Source organism: Balaenoptera borealis, assembly GCF_965194805.1.
Source record: "Balaenoptera borealis genome assembly, chromosome: 7".
Classification (NCBI taxonomy): domain Eukaryota; kingdom Metazoa; phylum Chordata; class Mammalia; order Artiodactyla; family Balaenopteridae; genus Balaenoptera; species Balaenoptera borealis.
In genome coordinates this window covers 57,143,444-57,169,413 of record NC_138864.1, presented here as the reverse complement: position 1 = coordinate 57,169,413, position 25,970 = coordinate 57,143,444, and the positions used below count along the sequence as shown (strand labels likewise).

General features: G+C 34.5%; 1 protein-coding gene across 6 annotated transcripts in view; it reads right to left on the bottom strand.

Moving 5' to 3' along the window:
* TMEM196 (transmembrane protein 196) overlaps window positions 1-25,970 on the bottom strand; it is a 229,888-nt gene that overhangs the window by 46,071 nt on the left and 157,847 nt on the right. For 3 of the 6 annotated variants that reach the window (XM_082398612.1, XM_082398613.1, XM_082398614.1), the window contains exon 1: window positions 13,645-14,941. The exons of the other annotated variants lie outside the window; for them this stretch is intronic. In XM_082398612.1, coding sequence (XP_082254738.1) covers window positions 13,645-13,791 — 147 coding nt within the window. In that variant the 5' untranslated portion in view covers window positions 13,792-14,941. Of the gene's footprint in view, window positions 1-13,644; window positions 14,942-25,970 lie in introns of those variants that run through there. 6 annotated transcript variants of the gene reach the window in all.

Sequence of the window (25,970 nt, the reverse complement as noted above, 5' to 3'; positions counted from 1 at the left end):
GGAAAGCTGTTTCCCTGAAACTCCCAACTGGGAGGAAACCCCTGAAATCTGTTAAAATAATTATTACATCTCCATGATAGCTAGCAGTGCCAATAATTTGAGATCATTCCTGTTCAGTTTGGGGCATAGCCACATAATTTCATTATCCTTTTGGTTGAACACTTATTTTAATAATATTTAATGTTTTGAGGCATCTTGGCAAATAGTGTTAGACCAAGAATTAGATGACTTGGACTCTTGTCCTGGTTCTGTAGTTAGCCACCAGTGCTAATTCTCTGGGTTTGTTTAGTTATCTGTAAAATGAAATTGGAATAAATTATTTTTATGTCTCTATCCTGTTCATATTGTATGACTTAATTATAATTCTCAGTCAAGAGGGAGAGAAGACATTTTAATCATGTTCTCAGAGTCAAACCAGACATTTGTTTCTTCTTTACCCTTAGCTATTGACATATATCAAATTAGACAGAAAACACAAAAGCTGTCAGAGAATCCTCTCTCTATTCACCATTAGATGTGACAAGCTCTGCATCTTAACTCATATTATCTTGCTTTATTACATGAAACAAAGATAAAACTTATCAACACAAAACCTCCATTTTAGCTCTAAATTCAATCACCCTTCACTTACTCAAAGACTTTCTTTCTCGCCCTTTATAACTCTCCCATTCTACTCCGTTATTCACATCAGCATGCCAAAGTGTTCCAAAATCTCCCTTAAAAATGAAAGCCTTCCTTGACTCCAAATCTTTTTACATTGATTGTTCTTTCTCTCTATGCCATCTTCCCTTTACTGCCAAGCTTCTACACTTACTATTTCTGCATTCTTACTTCCCGTTCTCTCTCAGACTTCAGACTGCCTTCTACACCATGTTTTATTTCATCTTCTCTTGCTAAAGTAAGTAATGACTTCCACATTTCACTCCTCATCTTACAAGGAACCTCTCTCCTTTGGGCTTCTCTGATAACACACTCTCCTGGTCTTTAGCATATTTTTCTGGTCACAACTTCTCAGTCTCTTTTTTCTACTTCTGAGTATTATAGTAAATTCTGAATGTCCAGCTTCTGAATATAACAGTAACTGAAGGCATTGTTTTGGGTGGTTTCTACAAGTCATGTGGTTTTAAATACCTTTAAATATATTTAATGTATTTACAGTCTACTCGCATTTTTAGATTTCCAGCCCTGAACTCTAGACCCATCTAATAGCCCACAGCATCTCTCCATTTGGATGTCTCACAGGCACCTCCAACTTAACAGATCACAAATAAATCCTTGATCTCTTCCCACCATACACAATTATCCCCTACACACACACACACACACACACACACACACACACACACACACACAAAGAGTTTTTCCTTCTCTAATCCTCTAATCTCAAGAGTAAATAGGACCCTATCAGTTGCTCAGTCCTGAAATCTGAGATTCATTCTTAATACTTTACAATGGCATCTAATGAAACACAAAGTCTTGTCAACTCTGTATCTCAAATATCTGTTCTTATTTTATTTTTATTTTATTCTTTAACTCTCATCCATGTAACTATTGCTTCATACACCCCAGCAGCCTCCTAACTAGACTTGTGACTTAATTTGTGACAAGTTAAGAACTTGTCTGACTCCAAAAAAAATTTTTTTTAAATGCAGCCCCAAATGAGCTTCTTTAAACGCAGGTATAATCCTGTTACTTTCCTGCTTAAAATCTTTTGGTGGCTCCTATTATAATTAGGAGAAAATAAAAACATTGTACCATATATATAAAGCCTAAAGTGATTTTCATCCCTCCGTTTGTCTCTTCACCTCACCCAGTGCCTTATATCTCCTCCTGCTCATTAGTCTTACTCCAGTTACCCTGGCCTTCTTTCAGTTTCTCAAACACATGGATCTTTTTATATCTCAGAGTCTTTACACACGGTATTCCCTTTTGTTGGAACAATGCTTTTTTCCCTCTTTGTCTGGGTAATGCCTCATCATCCTTCAGAAAATATTGCTTCCTTAGAGATGCATTTTCTGATTCTCCCATTATTGACAACTGTTATAGTCTTCATAAGCCTATACTTCTCCTATTTAACAGGTACAACCTTTAATTGTTAAGTTGTGCATTATTTGTTCATCGTCTATATTCCTTTTTAAATTAAGCTTCAGAAGACCAGGGATCATGATAATTTTATTCACTGCTAAATTCTCAGAACCTAACTCAGAGCATAGAATGTCGTAGCTGTGGAATCAATACTTGTTAACGAAATCTTATAAGAAAGTGAATTGAGGAGAATAGCATCTGGCTTATGAGAATGGGAACAGGAACTAGACTCTCCTCATTTTCCATAGCTCTTCCTCCATACCGTGCTGTCATTCCTCTTCTTGACTCATCCCAACCCAGTGTAGACCATGTAGCTCAGGCTGATCAAGTGTCTTTGTCACTGACTTCAACGTTGATGTGGCCCCATTTTCATAAGCCTAACCCCTGGGGGGTTCCCAGGCCCTGACCATGCTATCTAACAACCCAGTTTCCTGGGCTTTTTCTGCCTTTATTAGATTTATAGATCTCCTCAATGGCCTCTGCTTTCCCCTCTCCCAATTATTCTGCATTTTCAGCAAAGCGTTTATTTTAAAAATAAGTCACTTTTCTACTTTCCTATTTATATTCCTTTCTTTTCTTAGTCTATGGAAGATCCTGCTAATATGCAGTGTTCTTTTTTTCCCGTAAGCTAGATCTAATTTCTTGTTTTCCATCCCCAAACAGAACACTGAAATAAAGTAAGGCATTCTATATACATTGATCCATATACTATGTTTCTTCCACTCCAGGAAAATTTGAAACTTAAAAAAATTTAAAAGTTCAACTGGGAAAGGGTAAATGTACATTTTTTATCAACAGAGCCATTACCTCTCACAAATATAATCACCTTCACAGGAAAATAAAATACCAGGAGGATAAAGTGTACAAGAGCTATGCTGATGTGATAAGCGAGCAGTCCTCCATTAGCACCAGGCCATCTTGGTAGCCTAGCAGACAGCATGGGGTAAGAGGCAACCAGAGCAAATAAAGAAATTAAACCAAAAGCACTCAAGGGAGAAATGGAAAGAAAAACCCCACAGTAGTAAATGGGGATGCACAGCAAGTAGTGAAAGAAACCTTTGCAGAGACTGCAAAGTAACTGAATGAAACTATCAACACGCAAGAATGAATTTCAGAAGAAAGCATCAAACATAGCATAAGGCTGATCGGCAGGCCAAGCTCTTCTAAATGAACCCAAGTCCAAAAATCTCAGAAACTTCTTACTGGCCTGGGACCCAAATCCTTCAGTGTGGAATTCTTTCTTTCTTTAGAAAGAATCAGCCTTGATGCTCAGAATGCCATTCATTCTTTCACACCCCCACTCAGGGTTTAGGTAATGCAATCTTTCTTGTATTTAATGAATTATGCATTGTGTTCTGTTACAACTACTCTTTGTGATAGATTTTCTTTGTAAAAAATAATCTGTTGAATATTTTGAGTATGCTAAGTAAATAAGGCTTTTTGATGTTCGAGCTATTTCTGCTCCAAAAGTAGCAAGGAAAATTTTAACTAAACTTGTAAATTTTCAGCAAGAGGGACTTTGAATTTGCAGTATATTTAAGTGGCAATTGTCCAAGTAAATCTTAGGTATAGTCATTATTCATGTTCGTTATTAAAACAAAACAAAATAAAACTATTTCAGAGATAGGAAAAAATCAGAAGAGTTTACCTCCTGAGTCCAAAGTTTTATTTTAGCCAAATATAACATATAAATGAATTTTAAAATTCAAACTTACTTAAAATTTTAAAAAATGATTAGTTCTAGAGGGAAGTAAAGGAAGATGCAATCAATATTCAACATCCAGATACAGATAATGCTGTCCATGACATTCTACTTATTAAAGTAGCATCAACTTTTTATATATATACATTTTACAGGAGCTCTATATATTTCATAATAACAACTTAATAAGTATTTTTATGTAAATTAAGGTAGTTTTACATTAATGTGGGCTGTCCCAATTTGCAATGTTTTCACTTGTATTTTTATGTTTAAGATTCCTTCGTGTCATATAAATAATATTAACTTAAATACTATAATATATTTGGGCAACATTCAAATATCAAGCTCACGACTTGATACACGTGGAAGATCTAATAAAGTTAAAATTGTAGAAGACAGCTTTGGTGAAGAGGAAAGGAAAAGAGATACTTCCTTGGGTATATGCCAGCTTTGATTCTATGATTTGTGGCCTGTCCTCTCAGAGTTGAAAATATCCAGGGGATACAGGAGACTGGAGGGTAGAAGTTATACTCTTCCTAAGAATTGTCAACACCACGAATGAATGTCCATCCAACATGCCTGGCAGTTTCTGAAAGCCTGCCAGTTATGGAGATGAGAGGCAGCTGATAGAGGGTCACGACGTTGTGAACTTGCCCCCAAATCAGGGCACTAGCAGCCTAAATGCAGCTTATATTGTGTATCAGTGATAATTATTGACTTCCTCCTAGGAATTACTTGTCTCTCCATCTCCATTGTACATGTATGAGCACCTGCATGGGCGCATGCACACACACACTGACACACACATACATATACATTCTTTCTTCAGGTGATTTAGGTTTCTACCCTACACCTGTAACTGATTTTGCTTTTCGATCTTAAATCACTGAATCCTAAACCCTTTAGGTTCTCATCCCTTAAGTGAAGAAACTCACCTGCTAAGTGTTATAACAAAAGTAGGTGGAATTCTTAGGCAATGTAGTATATTATAAACATAAGCTGCCATTGCTGTTATTATTTATGTCATCATTATTATCATTAATTATTATTTTAATTCTTCAGAGTAATCTATATAGGAGATTAATTGGCAGAAAACAAGTAGAGAAAGAACTAAAAATTCCAACAACCCAGCAAAATTAATGAGAAAATCAAGAACACATCTGTATTTGATAGAACAAACAAAAATTATACCTCTTTATCTCAATATTGACCTAGAAAATATTCCTGGGACTCTGGGACAAGCACACTAAATCACCACTACTAATGCCCAAAATCGGTTATGACTAGTACATATTTTCAAAGAGAGGATATATGACCTAAATGTTGCTAAGTCTTGAGTCCAAGGTCAATTTCATCAACGGTCTTACAATAAGCTCCCCTTCAGAAATGTATAGAAATAAAATGTCTATAATGCACAATAGAAACCACACACAGAAAATGGATTTTTCCAGAAACATGGCAAAAGCGTGCAGTCATTGTTGTGGACCAGTCACAGTTACTGCATTTATCAAGCCCTTTATGGGAGTACTACATTTAATTTTTAGAAAACTCCATGAGATAGGTAGTAGGATTGCTATTTTACCAATGAGTTAGCTGACTGCTCAGTGAGATAATTCAAATCATTCAAACTAAAAAACTAGAAAATACTAGAGCTAGAATGTGAACCCAAGTCTTAATACCTCCAAAACCTGTTTTCATTTCTGTGTGTCATGCCAATACTTCCAATTACACAAATGAACTCTTACTTTTGTATGTCAGGCAGCCGTAAGAATAACTGAACAAAAGGAACTTATGATCTTACAAATCCACCGTCAATAATAGGAAAGCCATTTGAAGTTGGAGTTAGGTTTGTGATGAAAGATTTTCACTTCCTTCAAGTCTCAAGATTTCCCTCAAGTCTTTCTCTTGATCCTGCATACACATCTTGGAACCAAGGGCTGGTGTTTTGCCTTGAAACTGAGCAGCAATGCCTGGCCCCACTGCCTTGGCCTCATGATCCCCAAGTTCTACTGAGCAGAACTCACCAAGCCTAGTTGGGAATCAAGATCAGACTAGTCTTACCATTCTTTCAGGACCCTTTTGAAGCTGGACCCATCCTATTCAGGTGAGGTAGATCTTCACTTACCAGTTTTTCTGTGAACATGTCTTTGCTCTAACAAGTTTAGTCTCCTCAATCCTCCACAAACTCTCCATTTTATTATCCTTTCCATGACTTTACACATACTAATAACTGCTTAGCACATCATCTTCTTTCCTCTGCCCACTGGAAATCTGCCCGATCTCCAAGGCCTGGGTACAGTTCTCCCTCCATGAGGAAGAATACCCTTGATCCTTCATTGATACCTCTCCTTCTGAACATATTTAAACAAATATGTTATTTTGTGTCTTCCTGATTTGTCCTCATAATGTTTAATGATTATTTGAGATGCATAATTTAGCTTTATTTTTCAAGGCTAAAGCTTAAGTTTTACGGATAGGAACAATTTAATCTATTATCTCACACTCTTTTGAGAACATCGGGGTTGTGTCGTTGATCAGTTGACTATATCAGTCTCTTCCGGAAAATAGATACAAACAGTGATCGGGACTCGGCTTTTATGCCATCCTGCCTGACTCGTAGATACAGGGATGGGAGCAAATAATGAGGCCAGGCCTCAGTGAATGACTTTTTCATGAAAATATCCCATGTTCCACACAATGCAATCAAAGAAGTACAGATTTTGAAATAAGACTGCTCTGGCTTTAAATACTAACTCAGCTGATTAAATAATGGTGGACCCTAGGTAAGTTCTTTTTCCTACATAAATTTTATAAAACACTACATTGTTCACAAAGTTGTTAAAATTAGAAATAAAATGTATAAGAAAGCATATGGACCATAGTTAACCATTAATAAATCATGTCTAGTATTATTTCTATAGGATAAAAAGCTCAAGGCACCCTCTCCCCCAAGGTGATATACTTAACCACTAATATTTTATTTTTGCCTTAATTGTTTCCAATATTTAATAACAGATCATGAACTAAAGGAACTTTCAATTGCTTCTTGAGTTGTAATATTGGCACTAAAAATCATGATCACTAATTAACATTATAAGAGTCATTGTTGAAATCTAGATATTTCATTGATGAATCTATTAATAGTACAACATGTAATCAACATTGCTTCAAAAGCTATTTGGGTAATTAGGGCAAAACCATATGAATTTCCAAGATATTGAGTATCTGTCAGAAGTATTAATTTGTACTTTTATTCTGACTTTATGACAGTAACATATAGTTTTATATGTGTTTCGAAGACTTTGTTTTATGGTATAAAAAGTAGTTACCATATCCCCCCTGTCTGACTTGCCTAACTTAGATAATTGTCTAACTTATCTGATTATCAAATATCTTTATCACAGGGTTTCTACCACCCTCTCCACCTCCAACAGAAAAACAAAGAGAGAGGTGTCTTACAGCAGCAGCTGTTTCCCCATTCGGTTTTAAGCTGAATATTTACATGACTTCTCTAATGTAGATATTTTGGTACATTTTTGTAGTTGTTCATGTATATACCTGGATTAAATCAAAAGTTAACTAGATACTATACATGAAAAGAAAAAACAAAAAACAAAAACAAAAATGATGAGTCAAACTAGAGTTGATTAAGGGTGTTGGACAAATGTTAAGAACCAGTGCATCACTAGTGGGTTAGTGGTCCCAGGCAGTCATGGAGCCGAACAGGGCAGTAGAAGAAAGGAGCAGCTAATGCTCACTGAGCGCTTACTTTGTGCCAGGCTCGTTACTGACAGCTTTATAAGCATTGTCTTAGCTTCACAGCAACCCGTAAAATAGGTACTCCTTGACTCAGTGAAGAAACATAAGTTATCCAGAGCTACAGTAATATTGAGTGAGATGTATGAATCCCATCTGTCATTCAATATGAGTAAAGTATATATAGATTAGATCTGCATTCATGACAAGGATTGCATGGCTTTATACATCACAGAGGAAAGTAGTCACATAGTGTCTTTTCTTTCTCTCTTTTTCTCCTAGAATGATGCTCAATGAGAGTCTTTATATACTATCCTCTAATTATTCTGCCGTTGTCCATGTATTTCAACATGGACACCTATCTGCAGAGTAACCACCTTGTAATTTGACTAAATTAGGACAATAAAGTTAAATATTTTGAACAACCCTGGGCTCATTTAGGTATAGAAATGCCATATGAATGAATAGAATTATGTATCAATATATATATAATGCAGTAGTAGGATGAAATTTTGTTCACTTCATAAGTGAATGAGCCAACATCATTTGAACAGAAAATTGTTGGGGTTTTTCCCCTTTGGTGGGTGTGTAAACACACACACACAACAAAATCTATTCTAAATTTTACTGAATTTTAAAGATAGGTTTGGATGAAGTTTGGAGGGCTGGGTTATGCCTCCCATCTACTAATAAAATTAAGTATTATCTGAGGGCTAAGTGAATATACAGGAAAGTTAAATTGCTTAGCCATATTCAAAGCACATATTGGATGATCTGCTTAATAATTAAGTCAATATAGAGAGCCAACTTGAACATTTTATGCAAAAACATCCAAATGAAAAGATGTGACTTTGTCTAGATCATGTTGTATGGAGCAAATTGTCAACAAATAGGTGACTGATGCTATTATTATCACTTATTCCCTAATGTTTCTATGGCAAATTCTTCAAGACCAGTTATACCCTTGAATAAGGGCCAAAATCCTGAAGCAGAATTTTTCATGGCCTCTGGATAGAAATTTCAACACATGTCACTTACATGTGGGTGAAATACAGGCTAAAACAAAAAAATATCATCGGATAATGGCAAAACTCACCATTTTTCTTCCATCTTACCATTATCAATCAACACCAGAAATCGGCATTTTATTTTTTTTGACACAAGAGTATGATTCCTTGAATAATAACTACATTTTCCAACTGTTTAGCTTGTCTAACTTATCTAATTGCCAGTTATCTAATTGCCCTGACTTGAGTAGATAACAAGTAGGACTTGAGTATAAGAGTGTGACTCAGATAAGGAAGATATTCTTTACCTGGGCTCTAGAGAGAGTGCATGAAGGGGCTTTATTATATCCAGAAACTTGGTATTAAAATTAGTCTATATGTTCAAACAATACTATTTATGCATAAAGAAATATCTTGAGATTACACACTAAATTTATAATGGTGGCTAATCTTGATGAGGTGGTAGGGAAGAGAACTTCAGTTTTGATCTTTTTTTTAACCCTTTGAAACAATATTTATGAATTACTTATATAATTAAAATTTAAAAATTGGATATAAATGTACATTTGTAATTTTTTCTGAGGATAGGGGCAGTGTTTTCATCTCATGACAAATTATATGCGTCCTTTATATTATATATTTTAACTTTAGAGAAAAATGATGTATTATCTGGCCAGAGACACACTAGCTTCAAATTTTGTACAATTGAAGTAACTGTTTGAGGGGTTTCTTTCACTTTATTTTGTTTTTCCTTAAATGAACTGAACAGACTTAAATATTAGAAATAACATTTTTTAGCAAGTATCATTTATACACAGCACCTCATTTGTGGTGCTACGGTATGGGTCAGAATGTACAGTAGGTGAATTTCAACACAATCTTACCACTGGCTGAGTTGCTGCCATGGTGAATCAGGAGTCTACATACTAAGTATGTGACTTGATTATGCTATAAACTTCACTCACCTAAAGTATAGGATTTTTTAAGCAGATGAAGTTATGATGTACAAATCAAGTATGCTTCAGAAAAATAAGCAATAAAAATCACTCAAACTTTATATGATTTTGATCAGAACAACTTTGAATATTTTAAAAGACTATTTTACATGTGGGGCAAGGATCCTAAGAAAAGTTATTTTAATATAATTTATAGAATGAATATCAGATATAGATGGATGGAATTCAGTATGGTATGTATCAAATAAAACTCAGTATCAGATGCTTCTCTGGACACCGCCATTTGAATCTTTAGATTTTTCAAGTACCAACTTAGAGCAACAAAATAAAATTCTCTTGGATCTGTGTACCACTAAATATAATCCACTTCCATTATAGATGATTCACTGGAAAAATGATGATTCACTGGAAAAGTGAGACTGAGAAAAATGACTATCCCACAGCAGCTTGGAAGCATAGCCCTGTCTATTTAACTCCCTGTCAATATACCTTACACATCAATTATATTTCACCATGCCTATCTCTTTTCCAAAGCAGTTTACTCAATGGTACATTTATTGTTATCTAGTAATAATGTATTCTTTCATGTTCTCAATAAGGTGTCTATATAAACTGTAACAAAGAATCAGGAGGCAGCCAAAATCCTATAAGGCATTTATAGCTTTCTTTCACTATGAAATTATAGTTAAGTAATTGTTCCTTCTAATTGCCCACATCTTTTAGCCTGGTCCCAGGATGTACCCTTTGCCTGATTGTGAAATAGTGACTGGAGACAGTCTGTATAAGCATCCACCTTGTGGATTTTAAGCCCTTTTTCTTTTTTTAAGCCACTTAAAAAATTTGGTCCAATAATTTTTCCAACAATCCAAAAATATCCAATAATAATTTAAGTCCAAATAATCAAATAGTTGCCTGAACTCTTAGTGCATTTGACCTAGAAAAAAGCTTATGATGTTGAGGTCCATTATAATAAGTAATCCCTTCATAGTGCAGTTTTTATTTCCATTGGCTTCTAAAATTTAATTCAAAATCTGGCAATAATGATATTTATGTGTTGAATAAAACTTCATGGCACCAATCAAAACACACTCTGATTATACACTATGACCTGAAAGGTTAATTAATATAAAATCCCATCCACTGTTTATAAATAACACAGATTTTTAATTCACCAAATACCAAAGAGATTAGTAGTTTTCAATCTAGTTTTCTGCTGCATATTCCTGCAGTCTCTTTGGGAACTAAGAATTGGTATTATTATTATTATTATTATTATTATTATTATTATTATTATTATATTAAAACTGTGAGGAAATAAATCTATTGCCTTAGACTGGCACACAGCCTCCCATGGTCTGGTCCCTTCCACTCTTTCCATCCTTATCTCTCCCTCACACACCTAAGCCCCAGAAAAATAGAAGAGCCTATTCTACCTGAAACACAACCCATCCTGCCCCAGTTTTTTGTCTTCATCCTTGCTGCCTAAAAGTTTCTCTTTTTCATGCCCTTCACTGTTAGTCTATGCACCCAGTACTAGCTGTTTGCATTTATTCAGTGCTTAGTACATACCATGCATTTTACTAAGAGCATTATTTCATTTGCGACTTCTAGCAACCCTATTTTACAGAGTATGAGGAAACTTTGGCTAGTCATCCGGATAGTAAATGGCTAATGGCTGAGCTGGGATTTGTACCCAAGCAAACTCCAGATTTCATACTCTGACACATTACTTAACACTGTGATACATTAATTCCAAGTTTCAATAAACTTTAAAGATCAAGAGAAAAATAATAGTTCTCCCATGGGTATTTCCTCTCTCCCCTTTATCTACTCCTGTAACTCCCTGAAGTCAAACTAATTTCTCACTACCGATAGTTTGCGACATACCCATCTTGTTTCCTCTGCTAGGCATTCTGATTCACCTTAATAGGCTTTGTGTTAAATAGTAAAACACCTTGTGTATGGTAAGCCCTCTATAAATATTGGTTATATGAATTCATCATTGCCAGAATTAAGAGATAATTCAGACTGTGTCACAAATGACCTCTGAAAAATTATTTCAAAAATCAATTTAGCATGCCTATAATGTGATAAACAAAGATCAAATTTGGATATTTATATCTCCACAAATTTGATTTTTTATGTTGAGTTATAAAAGTGACCAACTCTTTGGGCACTCAAGTTTTAAATCCATTCATTCAATCATATGGATTTTTTTTTTAAACTGAATCAGACAATAGAATTTGAAACTATTATTTGAGAATCCTAGGTGAATTTTGGTTACTCTAAGGAAACAAAATGTTAAAGCTGGAAATAATTCTTTATGATAATGACTGTATAATTATTTTATTTGCTTTTCACTGAGCTGCTTCAGAATTTTCATTTTCTGTACATACGCATATGTCGACTCACCTAGATAATAGTAAATAGTTGGGAAAGAAAGAAAAAAATAATTTAATTATTTTTCTTACTTGACACTAAGCAAATGTAACCACTTTTTTTATTCTTGAAGGTAAACTGGATACTTTAATGCTACTTAGAGATAACCTACATTTATTTACTCAGTTTCTTGAATTTCAGAGGGGAATTGATTTGAAGAGTATTTGAGGCTTCTTCCTCATAAGCCACCAAAAGATCACATTTTCTTCCCGTGATTTAAATGTTGACATTACAGTTAATTTTGACAGTTAATTTTGACAACTGTCTGATAGAAGTTTTAAAGTCTAACAATTTCTATTTAATAATAACAATAAATAATACTACAAATCTCAAAATAATCACTACTACATATAAGATGTAAAATTACTAGGTTGAAGATTTGCCTTTTAGTCTTTCATACTTAAATTTAAAATATACATTGATAAAATTACATAATAAAGAAAAAGGTAATTATTTGAGGTTAGTGGTAACTTATTGAATTCAGAACAAGGATTCCTAGAAAAATTCAATGTTAGAATTGAGCAATATTTTTCTTTTTTTTTTTAACTTCTGCAATTTAAAAACACTTCATTCTGAAAAGTTAAAATATAAAAACTAATTTTCTAAAGCACAAGTATGCCAGTTTTAAGAATGCTAGAACTTCTCTCAAAAATAAATTGCAAAAAAAAAAAAAAATTGCTTCAGAATTATTCTTGAACTCTAAATAATTTTTTCCTCAGTGACCTAGAGCATGACTAAGCCATGATTGTTAATTATACTCACTGGTTATCTGTGACAGAATAACATCCTATTAAATTATCTGAGAAAATAGAATCGAGCCAGAGACCCAGAAGGATATGGATATAGAAGCTATATAACTTAAAGGAGAAGAAAAGCTGATTTTCACAATTAGGCTCACACTAGGAATAGTGTTGAGTTATTTTATTGATCCTTGGTGGAAGGAATGGGTCTCCAAAGCTCTCCTGGAGATTCACAAGATAAACAAGAAGCTCACTGGGTCTGCCCTCTGACCTAGAGAAAATTATGACATTTTCTCTGAGCATTAGGTACTCTTTAAGCTGAGTTATTCTTCAATTAGAATGTTACATATCATAATCTGTTGTTTAACTTATTGCCTAGAACTTACAAAGGAGTTCTATAGACGCTAACAAGGGAAAATTAAGAGCAGTGTTTTCTGGGATAAAATGCTCCTTTCACACTCACACCCCATTTCTCTCTTTGTGATACCGGTGTTGCCTTTAGTGTACTTTGGGCAGTGTTACCCAGAAATAAATGCACAATTCTATCCTTGCTTGTTCCTGGTATAAGAAAATGAAATGACACTTTCATTTTGATTTTCCTTGTAAAAGAAACTAAGCTAAGTGAGTCTGCCCTTGACAGGTGTAATGCCCCTAATCAGCACCACTCCGCAGGCTTTTGCAGATTCAGCCAGTGGAAACTGCCCTCCCCCCAACTTTAAACAAAGCCATTTAATTTGGTATCAAGTCAAGTTAAGAAAAAAAAAAAAAACACACACACTAATAAATAAAGGACAACATAAAGAAATATAGCCTGCCAACATGAACCTACATGCAAGCCAGAGGAGATTTATAATTTCCTTCCCCAGGGAGGGAGTGACTAACGCACGCACACTGACCATCACCGTAAAGAGGTAAAGAGAGAGTGAAATGGCTCAACGTACACACACCCCGCTCCATACCGGGGACGAGTCTCCAAGCTGCGGCTTGTGCTCTCGGAGGGCCAGGCTGAAGCTGACCGCTCCTACGGCCACGCTGGACACCCCCAGCCCTATCTCCAGCACAGAGAGAACCAAGAGGCTCCCAATAATCTGGCCGCTGGTGCACATCCTTCCTCGGTCATCATTCCTTCCAGATCAGAGAGGGAAGCCAACCATCCACCTTCTTTCTTCCACTATCCTCCTTACCCCTTCTGCCCCCTACCAGACCCCAAAACTTTTCCTTCTTCACCAGCGAAGCATTATCCACAAGGACTGGATTTCCAGAACTGGAGACCCTCTTCCCTGACCGGGTCAGAGGCAGAGTCGCTCCACCCCCTGGCACGTTCAGACAGGGATCGTAGAAGGATTTTCCCGGTTCGGTTCGGTGGTCGGAGTCCAGGAGAGGAGAGCACACCGGGAGAAAGGGCTTTCAATAAGGAGCTGGAACCCTGGGGGAGCCACGGAGCTCCGGAGCCCCGAGCCTGCAATCCGGCTCGGGAGGCGCTGTCCAGAGTTCTGCCGCGTCCCAAGTCTCCGCAGGGAAATCCCGTTCCCTCCTCAGCCTCCCAAACCCTTTCAGGCTCCCCTTTCTTTCCTTGCCAAGTAGATGAGCGCTGCTTCCCCAGATCCAAGGCGGAACTGCTCAGAGCTTCTCCCTCCCTCTCGTCTCCTTTCCTTTGTTTTCGTGGTAACACAAAGTGCTTCTACGAGTCCCTTGGTCCCCAGGCTGAGCGGGCAGATGATATTCAGCACCACACTCCTCACAGTTACTGTGTCGCCAGAAAAAGCGACCTTGTCTGATGGCCTTTTTCCGTCTGGGTTTCTTCTCCCTCGTCGTCGTCCTCTTCCTCCCCTTCTCTCTTGATCTGATTCTCTCTCATTGCAGTGACCTCATTGGGATTTAAGAGGGTGATGGAGGAGGGAAAAGCTTGATCTATTTGTGGGTCCAGAACCAATACTCTTGTCTGGCCCTTGATCGGCCCCGCCTCGGGACGCTTACACAGGGATCCAAGCGATCCCTACCTTCGCATTCCCCCAACCCCCCTCTCACTCCCTTCTGGGCTTCTGTCCAGATGGGAGGGGAGGGGATGCCTACGTCAACACGGGGCTCATTCTGTATAAAACTTTCTTCTGCGTGTACACGGGGTGACGTGGGAGCACAGTGTGTAAAGAAAGGCAGAGAGAGAGCACAGGGGATGGAGAAAATACAGACTCCTAAATTCACTAGGACTCCAAAGGACACTCATCAAGGAACTCCCCTCTCAAGAAGAGTTACACTCAAGCCTGCTTTAAGGAGTTGGCCACTCCCTGCTGTCACAACCTGTCACCTTCCATGTCCGAAGGTTGGGAAGATGCAATTGGCTGGGGCCTCACCCCTGCGGGGGAAGTGGCCGCGGTTCCTCCCCAGCTCTCTCCTAGCAGCGCAGCTACGCGTTCTGGGGTAGCATCACCAGACCACATGCCTGGAACTGCGTGTTCTCACTCATATTCAAGAGATGTGTATATTTAAGTACTACATTGGAAAGGGAATTATTAAAAACAAAAATCTGGCTCACTGCACAACTGTTTATGACAGTTTGACCTCGTCAGAATCCTTAGAGCAAGGGCCAACTATGGCTCAGGTATTTTTGTGTTGTAGTCTGATGCACGTGGGACTCTAGAAGTCTGGGTATCACTGAGTCTGGGCTCAGTTTCATGTCCCTGATTTTACTTCATGAAAAATCCCAAGGTATTCCACCAGGAAGATCCAGGGAGTGGGGAGGATGAGAAGATGTTTATGGGTCATCTTTCTCAAAAACTGGTTTCTGGGGAACTTGGAGATGGATTGAAGGAAAATAGAAGAAAGGAGGATTGAGTTAGAACACATTGCACAAGACCAGGGCATCTTGACCTCTGAATGCATGCTGACTAGAGCAGGGCAGTTTCCTCTGATTAGAAGCTTCTTTTTTTTTTTAAGGCCCCAGTGCTGAGAACACTAAAGTGGAATAATATACAATCTATATCGTAAGTGCCCATTTTAGTTTTCTTAAGTTTCAGAGCTTCTTTCAGAGTTTAAATTCAAATGTACAGTATAATTTATTTTCCTTTTGATGTATTTATATTCCACATTTTAGAAAAATTGAGTCTTCTTCCCTTAAAAAAAAAGCAAGGAAGGAAGAATTATGAATTATTAGAGTCTTAATAAGTCTTAAAGAGTCTTCAGCTACTGTGATATTTGGAGAAAAACTCAAACATTTATTTTCAATAATTAGTGAATTCACCTTCCACTTCTTGAAAACTTAGTCCACCAAACAGCCAATCATTAGAATCCTTCATATAGTTTTTGGCTTTAATAAAGGATAGTTTATTTTATTTAAATCTTGTAAAAGTCATTTAAATGATCCAATTTATATGTAGAAATAATGGAGTAACTATGTTGCCTAACTTTTTGTTTGTCTTTAGTCACTGTTTTCCTTTTTTTTTCTTTTTATATTCTTCCCCATTGGAAGAGAAAGTTATAGTAAGTGTTAAAGTAGACTGCTTAATGCAGCCATATAAAAAGGAGTGTAACTTACAGGATGGAAAATTAATTTTTAGAGGTAGTGTTAACAATGGATGAATTTCCCAGAGAGAAAGAAATGAGTAAATTATGATTGAATTTTCATCTCTGAATGCAATGGCTAGAAATGTGTTTTCTTATAAACCCAAGGCCTAATCATATGCTTGACTATAACCAATCTTCATTTTTTGAAAAACAAATATACATGTATGATATCACTTATATGTGGAATCTAACAAAAGGATACAAATGAACTTATCTCCAAAACAGAAATAGATTTACAGATGTAGAAAACAAACTTATGGTTATCAGGGGGTGGGGAGAGGGAGGGATAAATTGGAAGGTTGGGATTGACATATACACAATACTATATATAAAATAGATAACTAATAAGGACCTAATGTATAGCACAGGGAACGCTACTCAATACTAAAAGAATCTAAAAAAGAGTGAATACAAGTATACATATAACTGATTCACTTTGCTGTACACCTGAAACTGACAAAATGTTGTAAATCAACTATATTCCAATGAAAATTTAAAATAATAAGAAATTAAATCCATCCTCACTTATAAATGACTACCAATGAGTCACACCAAAACAGAAATATTTATAGGAATAAAATAAAAACAATAATCGTTACCATGAACAAGTTACTGTTTGTATTTAACAACATGAAGATCAATGTTGTTAGGACTTTCAAAAATATCTTACATTACTTGTTCTGGGAGACAACGTATATTTTCCATGCCCTTTCAAATGATGGAAAGATCCCCACTCCCAATTAAATACAGCAACACTAAATTTTATTCTTAATCGTGGAAATCATGACCAAAAAAAGGGGGGGGGGCTCAATTGGCATCCTCTATCTCTCAAAATTATTTGTTAGAGAAAGAATTACAGGATAAAACAATAAATCAAGAGAAACACAAATAAAGTATTGATACATTGGTATCTAAACACCAGTGGCTCTACAATTAGAGGGTTTAATTTTTCTTATGTTACAGTACAACAAAAAAGCTATTCATAAGATCCATTGATAGATATATGGTTCAACACTTGTACTTCCTCAATAGGAGCAATAGTATAAAAAATCTCAAGTTTGCCACCTGCTGGCTTATGTAGGATACAGTGAATATGAATGTATAGGTAATCTCAAAATAATTTTTATTAAACTTACTAGCGAATCAGAAGAAAATCCTCTGTAATTGCTCTCTTTACGGACCTAAGTTCTGCCAATATGTATCTAAGAGTTCTGAGATCTTCATACATCCATTTACCCAAATAAGATTTATAGAATTTTTTTATTAAAGTATAGTCAACATACAATATTATATTTGTTTCAGGTATACAACATAGTGATTTGATATTTATCTACATTATGAATTGATCACCACAATAAGTCTAGTAATCATCTTTCACCATACAAAGTTATTAAAATATTATTGACTATATTCCCTATGCCATATATAGAAATTTTAATACATGGAAAAAGGAAAATCCAGGAGCTGGTAAACAAATACCACCTGTCTCAATATAGTCAAGTAAGTTGGTGAAATAATCAATTCAGTCACTAATATAAGGTTAGTAAATGAAAAGGTCAAAATTTTAAACTGATTAATTTTGAGAATTGATTTAAATTGTTCAAGCTATTATAAACTAAATTTGTATGGTGATCTTAGGAACTGCACTGAATGACCAGTGTAGTATAGAAGATGAAGAAAAAGAAAAATCACAAAATTATTACAAATCATATAGCAGTTTTTAAGTGCTACAAGTCTATTTAATATTTCAATACTCTTGTCAGTGTGTCTAGAAATGATGATACCTAAGACTTAGCTAGGACTTTATAAAGTAATTCTGCTAAAAAAAGAAAAAAGGAAATAACATTGTGAGGACCTTTTTTTCCTTATTTACAGCTTAAGAAGAAGAGATAATTAATCCTGAATTTATCTTTTGCCTTTTTTGTCTTCTAGTGATAATATAGCTTAGAAGTCATTATCTAATAGTAACATCAGTGCTTATGAAAATTAATTAGAATAAGTATAGTACTCAGTATTGTATTTATCACAATTTTCCATTTATGTCTGAAATATCTTTTGATTATTAATGACTTAAGCATGTAAAAAACCCAAATTATGTATTTTATACTGACACCTATTTTTTAATAAAGAGTGTGATTATTTACACTTCTAGCCTTTATGTAGTAATTGGGACTGGATTTACTCTCCTACTATATACAATATATTCAAATAAACAGTGTTAGGATACCATACGACAGGCAGAGCAGAATTTTAATCCCTGCGAGAAGAGAAACAAGCAAGGTTTTCTCTCCTGGTCTTTTGACTATAGGCATCTAACAAGCTGTGTTACAAGAGGGGTACCAAGCAGAGCACAGTAGTCTTAACAGAATTCACGGGAGAAACTGCAGAATTCTTGGAGGCTGAGGTACCCAGTATTTTCAGGACAGAGTACTAGAGAGGAGGGTGTTTAATAGAGAAAGAGATCCATAAATCTCCACAGGGCTCCCTTGAGTCTCTTGTTAAATCTAAGCCGCAAAATCAGGGGGTGCAACTACACAAGGCTAGAAATGGAATGACCAGAGAACTAACATCTGAAGCTTACAAGATGTCTGGGAAATTTTTCAGGTTCACAATAGCCAGTGAGAGTTCTTGTTGAATACTCAGCCTTTGGTGGAGAAAACAGGTAGAGCACACATAAGCAGTGGGGCTAAACTATGCATAAAGGCAACTCTATATCTGGCATAAAAATGCTTTAAAACAGGCTTCTAAAGTGTCAATCTGTTTGGTAAGTAACTTACAAAGTCTAACACATCTTAAATAAAATGACAAAAACTATCATTCAACAATGTAACAGTCACAATCTATACTAATTAATACCTGAAATATGAACAGCCAGGAAAATGTGATCCATAACCAGGATTTCAGAGATGATGGAATTTGTTAACACTTGAAGACTTCTATTATAAGTATTAGAAATACGTTCAAAGATGCAGAGAAAAAACATTAATGTAATAAAGACATAAACTGAATTTGTAGCAAAAAACAAAATATAATTCCTATAGAAGAAAAATTATATATCTGAAATGAAAAATAGTGCACTGATTTATTAGATTAGACACCGAAGAAGAAAAAATTAGTGAACATTGATACAACAACAGAAATTAAATTACACAGAGAAAAATCTCAATACAAATTAAATCACAGAGGAAAAAAAAAAGACTGAAAAAAAATTAAGAGAGACTCAATTACTGTAGAACAATTAAGAAATGATATATGGACATAATATAAATTCTAGAAGAATAGGTATGTGAAAATATTTTAAGTAAAAATGACCAATTATTTCCCAGGTTTGGTGAAAATTACGAACCCACATATCCAAGAGGTTCAGTAAAATACAAATAGAATAAACACAACAAGGCATACCACAATCAAATTGCTGGAAAACAGTGATAAGGATTAAAAATTAAAAGCAGCCAGAGGAAAAAGGATGCATTATGTGTAGAGGAAAAGAGGCAAGAATTCCAAACTTCCCATCTAAAGTTATTCAATCCAGAGGACAAGTGAATGACAATTTAAATTACTGAAACTTAAAAAGAATCAGAAAAACCTATTAATCTAGAATTATATTCCCAGCAAAAATACCTTGAAAAATGTAAAGGAAACAGATCCATCAGACCAACAAAAGCTGAGACAATTTACTTAGTAAATTTACTAAGTGAAGACATGAGATCTTCACTTTAAGAAATAGTAAAAGAAATATTCTTCAAACAGAATTAAAATATATCAGAAGGAAACTTGGATCTACACAAAGAAATTCTGAGCATCATAATGGTACATAGATGGGTAACTGTGAACAAAAGTTTTTTTTCGGTTTTTGTCTCAAACAGACTAAAAATATGCACAGAAACCAGAGCTGCTGTGCAAGAAACAGAGTTTACAGTTCCAGCACAGCCCAAAAAATTAACAGCTGAAACAAAGGATATAATGCTTACTAAAGAAAAATAACAGAATCCAGAATCTTTACAACTTAATATTCCTAATATCTTAGATGTAATAAAAAATTATCCAACATATGAAGAACCAAAAATAAAATACATTTTCTCTCATGAGAGAGAAAAAATCAAGCAAGTCTGACCAGAAAATAAATCAGATGTTGGAACTAACCGATTAGGATTTTAAGACAGTACTTACAATTATCCCCAATGATCTAAAAGAGAACATTTTTTTCAACAGATGAATATTTTAGTAGAGAAATGGGAAGTTTTAACAAAGATAAAATCAGTTTAAAATCGAAATTCTAGAAGTAAAAAATACAATTTTGAAATAAAACTGCAAGGACTTAGTTCAATGAACATGACAGCATAGGCTAATTTAAATATAGATAAATAATAATTATAGTAAACAATATAAATGTTTTTAAAATGAGTGGTGGTGCAGGAACATCTTAAATGATATCAAATGGTCAAAGATAGGTACAACTGGAATAGAAGAAGAAAGGGAAAGAGGACTGGACAGAAAAATATTTCAGAATATAATGGTTAACATTTCACAAATCTATGAAAGGGAGAAATTCACATATTTGAGTTTCTAAATCAACACCAAGCAGAGACAATATAAAGAGGCTAACAACAAAGCACAAGGCCAAGTCAAATTGTTGAAATCTAAAGATAAAGAGCATCTCTTAAAAGCAAAAAGAGAAAAGTGGCATATGTGTCATCACCAATGACTTCTCATCAGAAACCATGGAAACCAGAAGACAGTGGAATAACTTATTTTAAGTGCTTAAATAAGAAAAAACAAAAAAAAAACAAAAACAGAATTCTATATACAGCTAAAATGTCCTTTAAAATAAAGGCAAAATAAAAATATTTTCAGATAAAAGAAGACTAAAAATCCACGTCCTTCAGCCCTGAAATGTAAGAAATCACAAGTTCTTCAAAGTGAGGAAAATGATACTCAGATCCTAAGAAAGGAATAAAGAACATCAGAAATAGTCAATATCTGGTTTAATACAAAGGTTACTTTTTTCTATTTGACTTTTTCCTCTTTATATCTTTATAAGCCATTTAACTGTTTAAAGCAAAATCATAACATTGTCTTGTGGGGTTTATAATGTATGTAGATTGTTATATACAATAAATTATAATGAAAAGGGTGGGAACTATGATTCTTTATGTTTACAAGATTTTCATATTTAAATGAAGTAGTACATAATTGACTCTGAGTGTATTATGACAAGTTAAGGATGTATTGTAATTCCTGATGTAACCAAAAGGAAATGCAAAATATATAACTAAGCACAGAAATATAGCCAAGAAGTAAAATAGGAAACTTAAATTCAATTCTAAAAAATATTTTAGAATCCAAATAAAAGGCAGGAAAGGAGAAACACAGGAACAAACATAGAGGAGACAAGTAGAAATCAAAAAATAAAATGGCACAACAGTATTCAATGATATTAAAAAACTGTATTAAACATTAATGAAATAAAAATTACAACTAAAAGGCAGAGATTATCAGAAACAATAGAAGGAAAACAAAACAATCATATATTGTACACAAGATATACACTTTAAAGGAAAAAAAGTTAGATAGAAAGTGAATGGAAGGAAAAAGATATTCCATGCAAACAGTGGCTATATTAATAAAAGATAAAATATACTTCAAAACAAAATTATTACCAGAGATAGGAATGGACATAATAAAAGGATAAAAATTTAAGTTAACAAATAGATTGTGGTAGTTATCTTCTGACAATGTCTCACAATGATTTCTGCCTACTGGTACTCAAACCCTTGTATAATTCCCTCCCCTTGAATGAGGACTAGACCTAGTGACTTACTTCTAACTAACAGAATTTGATAAAAGTGATGGATGTCACCTCTGTAGCTAGGTTACAAAAGACTCTGACTACCATCTTATGGTCATCTCTATTGCCTTCTCTGATGGTAATATGCTAATATGTTAGGAGGCCCACAGACAAAGAATTGAGGGCAGCCTCAGAGCAATGGGCAATGAGGAATTAACACTCTTGGTCCAACAACAGGAGGAGGGACTGAATCCTGCCAACAACATGAGTGAGTTTGGAAGCAGATCCTTGACCATGGAAGCCTTGAGATGACTGAATACCTAGCCAACACCATGACTGCAAGAGAGGACCCGCCTAAGATGCACTCAGATTTCCAACTTCCAGAACTGTGAGATAATAAATGTTGTTTCAAGCCACTAAATTCTGGCATAATTTTTTTTTTTACAGAGCAATAAACTAACTAATACAAAGGCATAACAATCATAAATGTAAAAAATCCCAAAAAGAAAATGTAAAAACATATGAGGCAAATTGATAGAATTTAAAAGAGAAATGGAAAATTCCACTATATTTGGAGATTTTAAATACCCAACTGCTAGAACAACTAGAGAAAAAAATCAGCAAGTATGTAGAAGAAATAAACAAAACTATCCATCAACTGTCCTAATCAATAAACCAGGGATAATTTCTGCTGAGACTTGCTTTTTACCTTAAAAAGAACCAGCTGCTTGACTATTGAGGTTCAGTGAAATGCAGTGTTCTGCTCAAATTTTTGCTGCCAGAAAGAGACAGTTTTCACACTTATTTCTGATTTCTGATACTCTCTTAAACACTTTAAAAAATGAGTGCTAAGATATTTAATACTCATTTTGTTATGCATTTATTAACTGAGCAACTATTTATATAATTATTTTAGAAACAGATTAACTGATGAGAAAAAGCTATTAGGTTACATTAACAAATATGAAAAGTAGGTTAGCATAGAATGGTAGAGTTGATAGGGTCACAAAAATCCCTCTTGTTAGATTTCATCCTATATTTAAATCCTTTCTACCATATTCCTGACCTCTTCTTCAACTCTTCCAGTGACTAGGAACACAATGCGTTAAAAAAAAGTCTGAATATTAGACCAACATCTAGATTTTTTGTGAATTCCATCCACTGCACTCAGTTCTATCTTCTGGAGCAACAGAGAACAAGTAAAACCTATTTTTGTTATCACAGTCATTCAAATAGTTTACAATTTTCATGCCTTGTGTCATGTTCAACATTTACAGGAGAAATTTCTGAGTCTCTTAAAGATCATTCAAAATGGTCCAGGTCATTGATAGTAGTGAGTCTTAACTTGCTCCTGTTTCTCTAAAGTAAAAACATTTATAGCTGTGTAAAGTGTAACAGGTGTGTTCTGATAAGGGCCAAGTACTGCAGCATAATTATCTCTGTAATTCTGTATTTTTGTAAATGTGCTCTATAATGATTGTGGCCATTTTTGGCTGCACTCTGAATGACAAATTCATATTGAGTTTTCAATCAATGAAAAACCCAGAGTATTTTTCCTGTAGACCATCCTGTTTCCCCAATCTTGCACTTGTTCAGTTGATTTTTTTTTTAACATAAGGACAGGTTGATTTATTTATCACTATCTAATTTCATCTTGTTAGCTTCAGCCCTTCATGCTTTCCTGTAGAGATCTTTTTGAATCTTCTTTTTGTCATCCCATGCTTTAGCTATTCCTTCCAGAATTATGTATGTCATATTCCCCCCAAGCAGTGGGCCTATTCTGGCCTCATTCTTCTTGTTCTGAACATTTCTAAAAATGTCATTTTTACTGTCTTTGGCATTTTTAACAAGCCTCTGCTCATTTATGCCTCTTGCTTTTCTGCCTCTATATTTCCAGATTCCTGTCACTCAAAGGTTTATCATCATGTATATGCCCCCGCTTTTAGCTTTTCCTATTTCCCTCAAAATACACGGCTGAGTAGTTCCTGGGCAGGCACAAGACTTAATAGTTTTTATCTTTTTATTTTCCCCCAAATGAGGAATTTGTAGTTATAATCACAATTTTGGTTTCAAGAGAATCCTGTCCAGTTCAGCTATCTTACAACTAGTGTGTCTGGTCAGTGCCTCATCTTATGTATTCTAGAGATTTGGGTGTATATTTTACTATGTCAGTGCTTGTTTCCTGCTTTTTGAGTTGACACTAACTTGTAAACTTACTGAACAAATACTTAATAAATACTTGTTTAACAAATATGTGAAAAATTAAAGAAAAAAGAATTGATGAAAAACTGAGAGATAACGATGTTATTTTTCTAAGACTATCCACTTCAACTTCTTCAGCTAGTTATATTTAATTACAAAAAATCAGATCAGCATGGTGACTGCCTCTCCTTGCTTCCTTCACTGATTCATTTAGATAAAATTAAAATAAATACTTGGAAAAAATGTGAAACATTTATGATAAAGTTTTAGTCTTCACATATAAACAACTATTTCAAACAAAAAGAAAACAACCTGATTTAAAAGGTCACAGTGTATGAGTAGGCAATTTTCACACCCAAACAAAATATTACAAATGGCCAGTTAACACGTTAAAAAATGTTCAGACTCAGGAGCAAACAAAATGTGCAGCTGGTCGTTAATTCTCCTATTGGACTGGCAAAAAATTATTTTAAAATAATAATTATTGTTACTGGAGTAAAGTTAAATGGTTATTCTCATAAATACTGTGGAAATATAAATGGGTACGATATTTTAAAAAGATATTTAGCAATACATATCGAGTATTAAAAACGCTTATACACTTTGACTCAGTAATAACCTTTGCATTTTACTGTAATAAAATACTCATTGATGATCAAAAGGATTTACATATAAGAATGTTAACAACAGTATTATTGTAGGAAAAAAGTTAAAATCAGCCCAATTTTCCACATAAAGTCTAACAGTGAAATAAAGAATTGTAAAGTTATAAGATAGAATAATTCATAGTGTTAAAATTATATTAAAATCATATATTTTCTAGCTATAAATAGAATTTAAAACTATACTTTAAAAATCATATAAATAAACAAAACAATCCTAGTTTTCTTTAAAAGTATAAATATAAAGAACACTGTAAGGAACTACACAACCATTTTATTAGTACTCTAATGTTTATTAGATGTTTATTATTTTCTCCCTTATGCTTTTTGTACTTTTCAATTTGGGAACAAAAACTTGTATTAATTTTTAATCAGGAAAAGTCATACAATAAGAAACAGGAACTAAAAAGCACAGCAGTCTGGGGTCACTTAACATGGGTGGGGAAATGCATATGAATCTCAAAACCTCCAGAGAACATCGTTTTATGATACTTTAATTTAGAAATTAAAGTTAATAATGATAATGCTTGGAAATTGAAGTTATGTTAAATATTGTCAGCTTAAGAAGCCAGGGGAATAAATTACAAGTTTTAAACAGGTCTTTTTTTAAAATCAGAAATCTTTAAGCTGTAAAAAAGCATATTCCTCTGCCCTTAAGTAATGATAAGGGAATATGAAAAATCCAATAATATGAAAGGGTTGATAGGCCATAACTGTAGTAGATCATTATGCCACAGGTGCTGAGTAAGCATAAAGTTTCTGAGATTTCAAAGGAAACCCTTTCTACTCAGTCAACACTATATTCTCTTAGCAAATATGCCAATTATTGGGAATAAACACGAAAGATCGAAAGTTCTGTTCCATTTTCAGGCCACGTAGACACCAATAAAATTACTATTTAATTTCACTTCCTGTTATCTTCAATCAGAAAAATCTCGAGTAATAAAAGTAGCTTTTACATTTCCTTGATAACTTATGAATGGTTCTTAGTTCAGAACTCTGTACATACCCAACAGTAACTAAAAATTATAGGTTTACTGATTGGCTGGACAGTCACAATGGCATTGTCTAT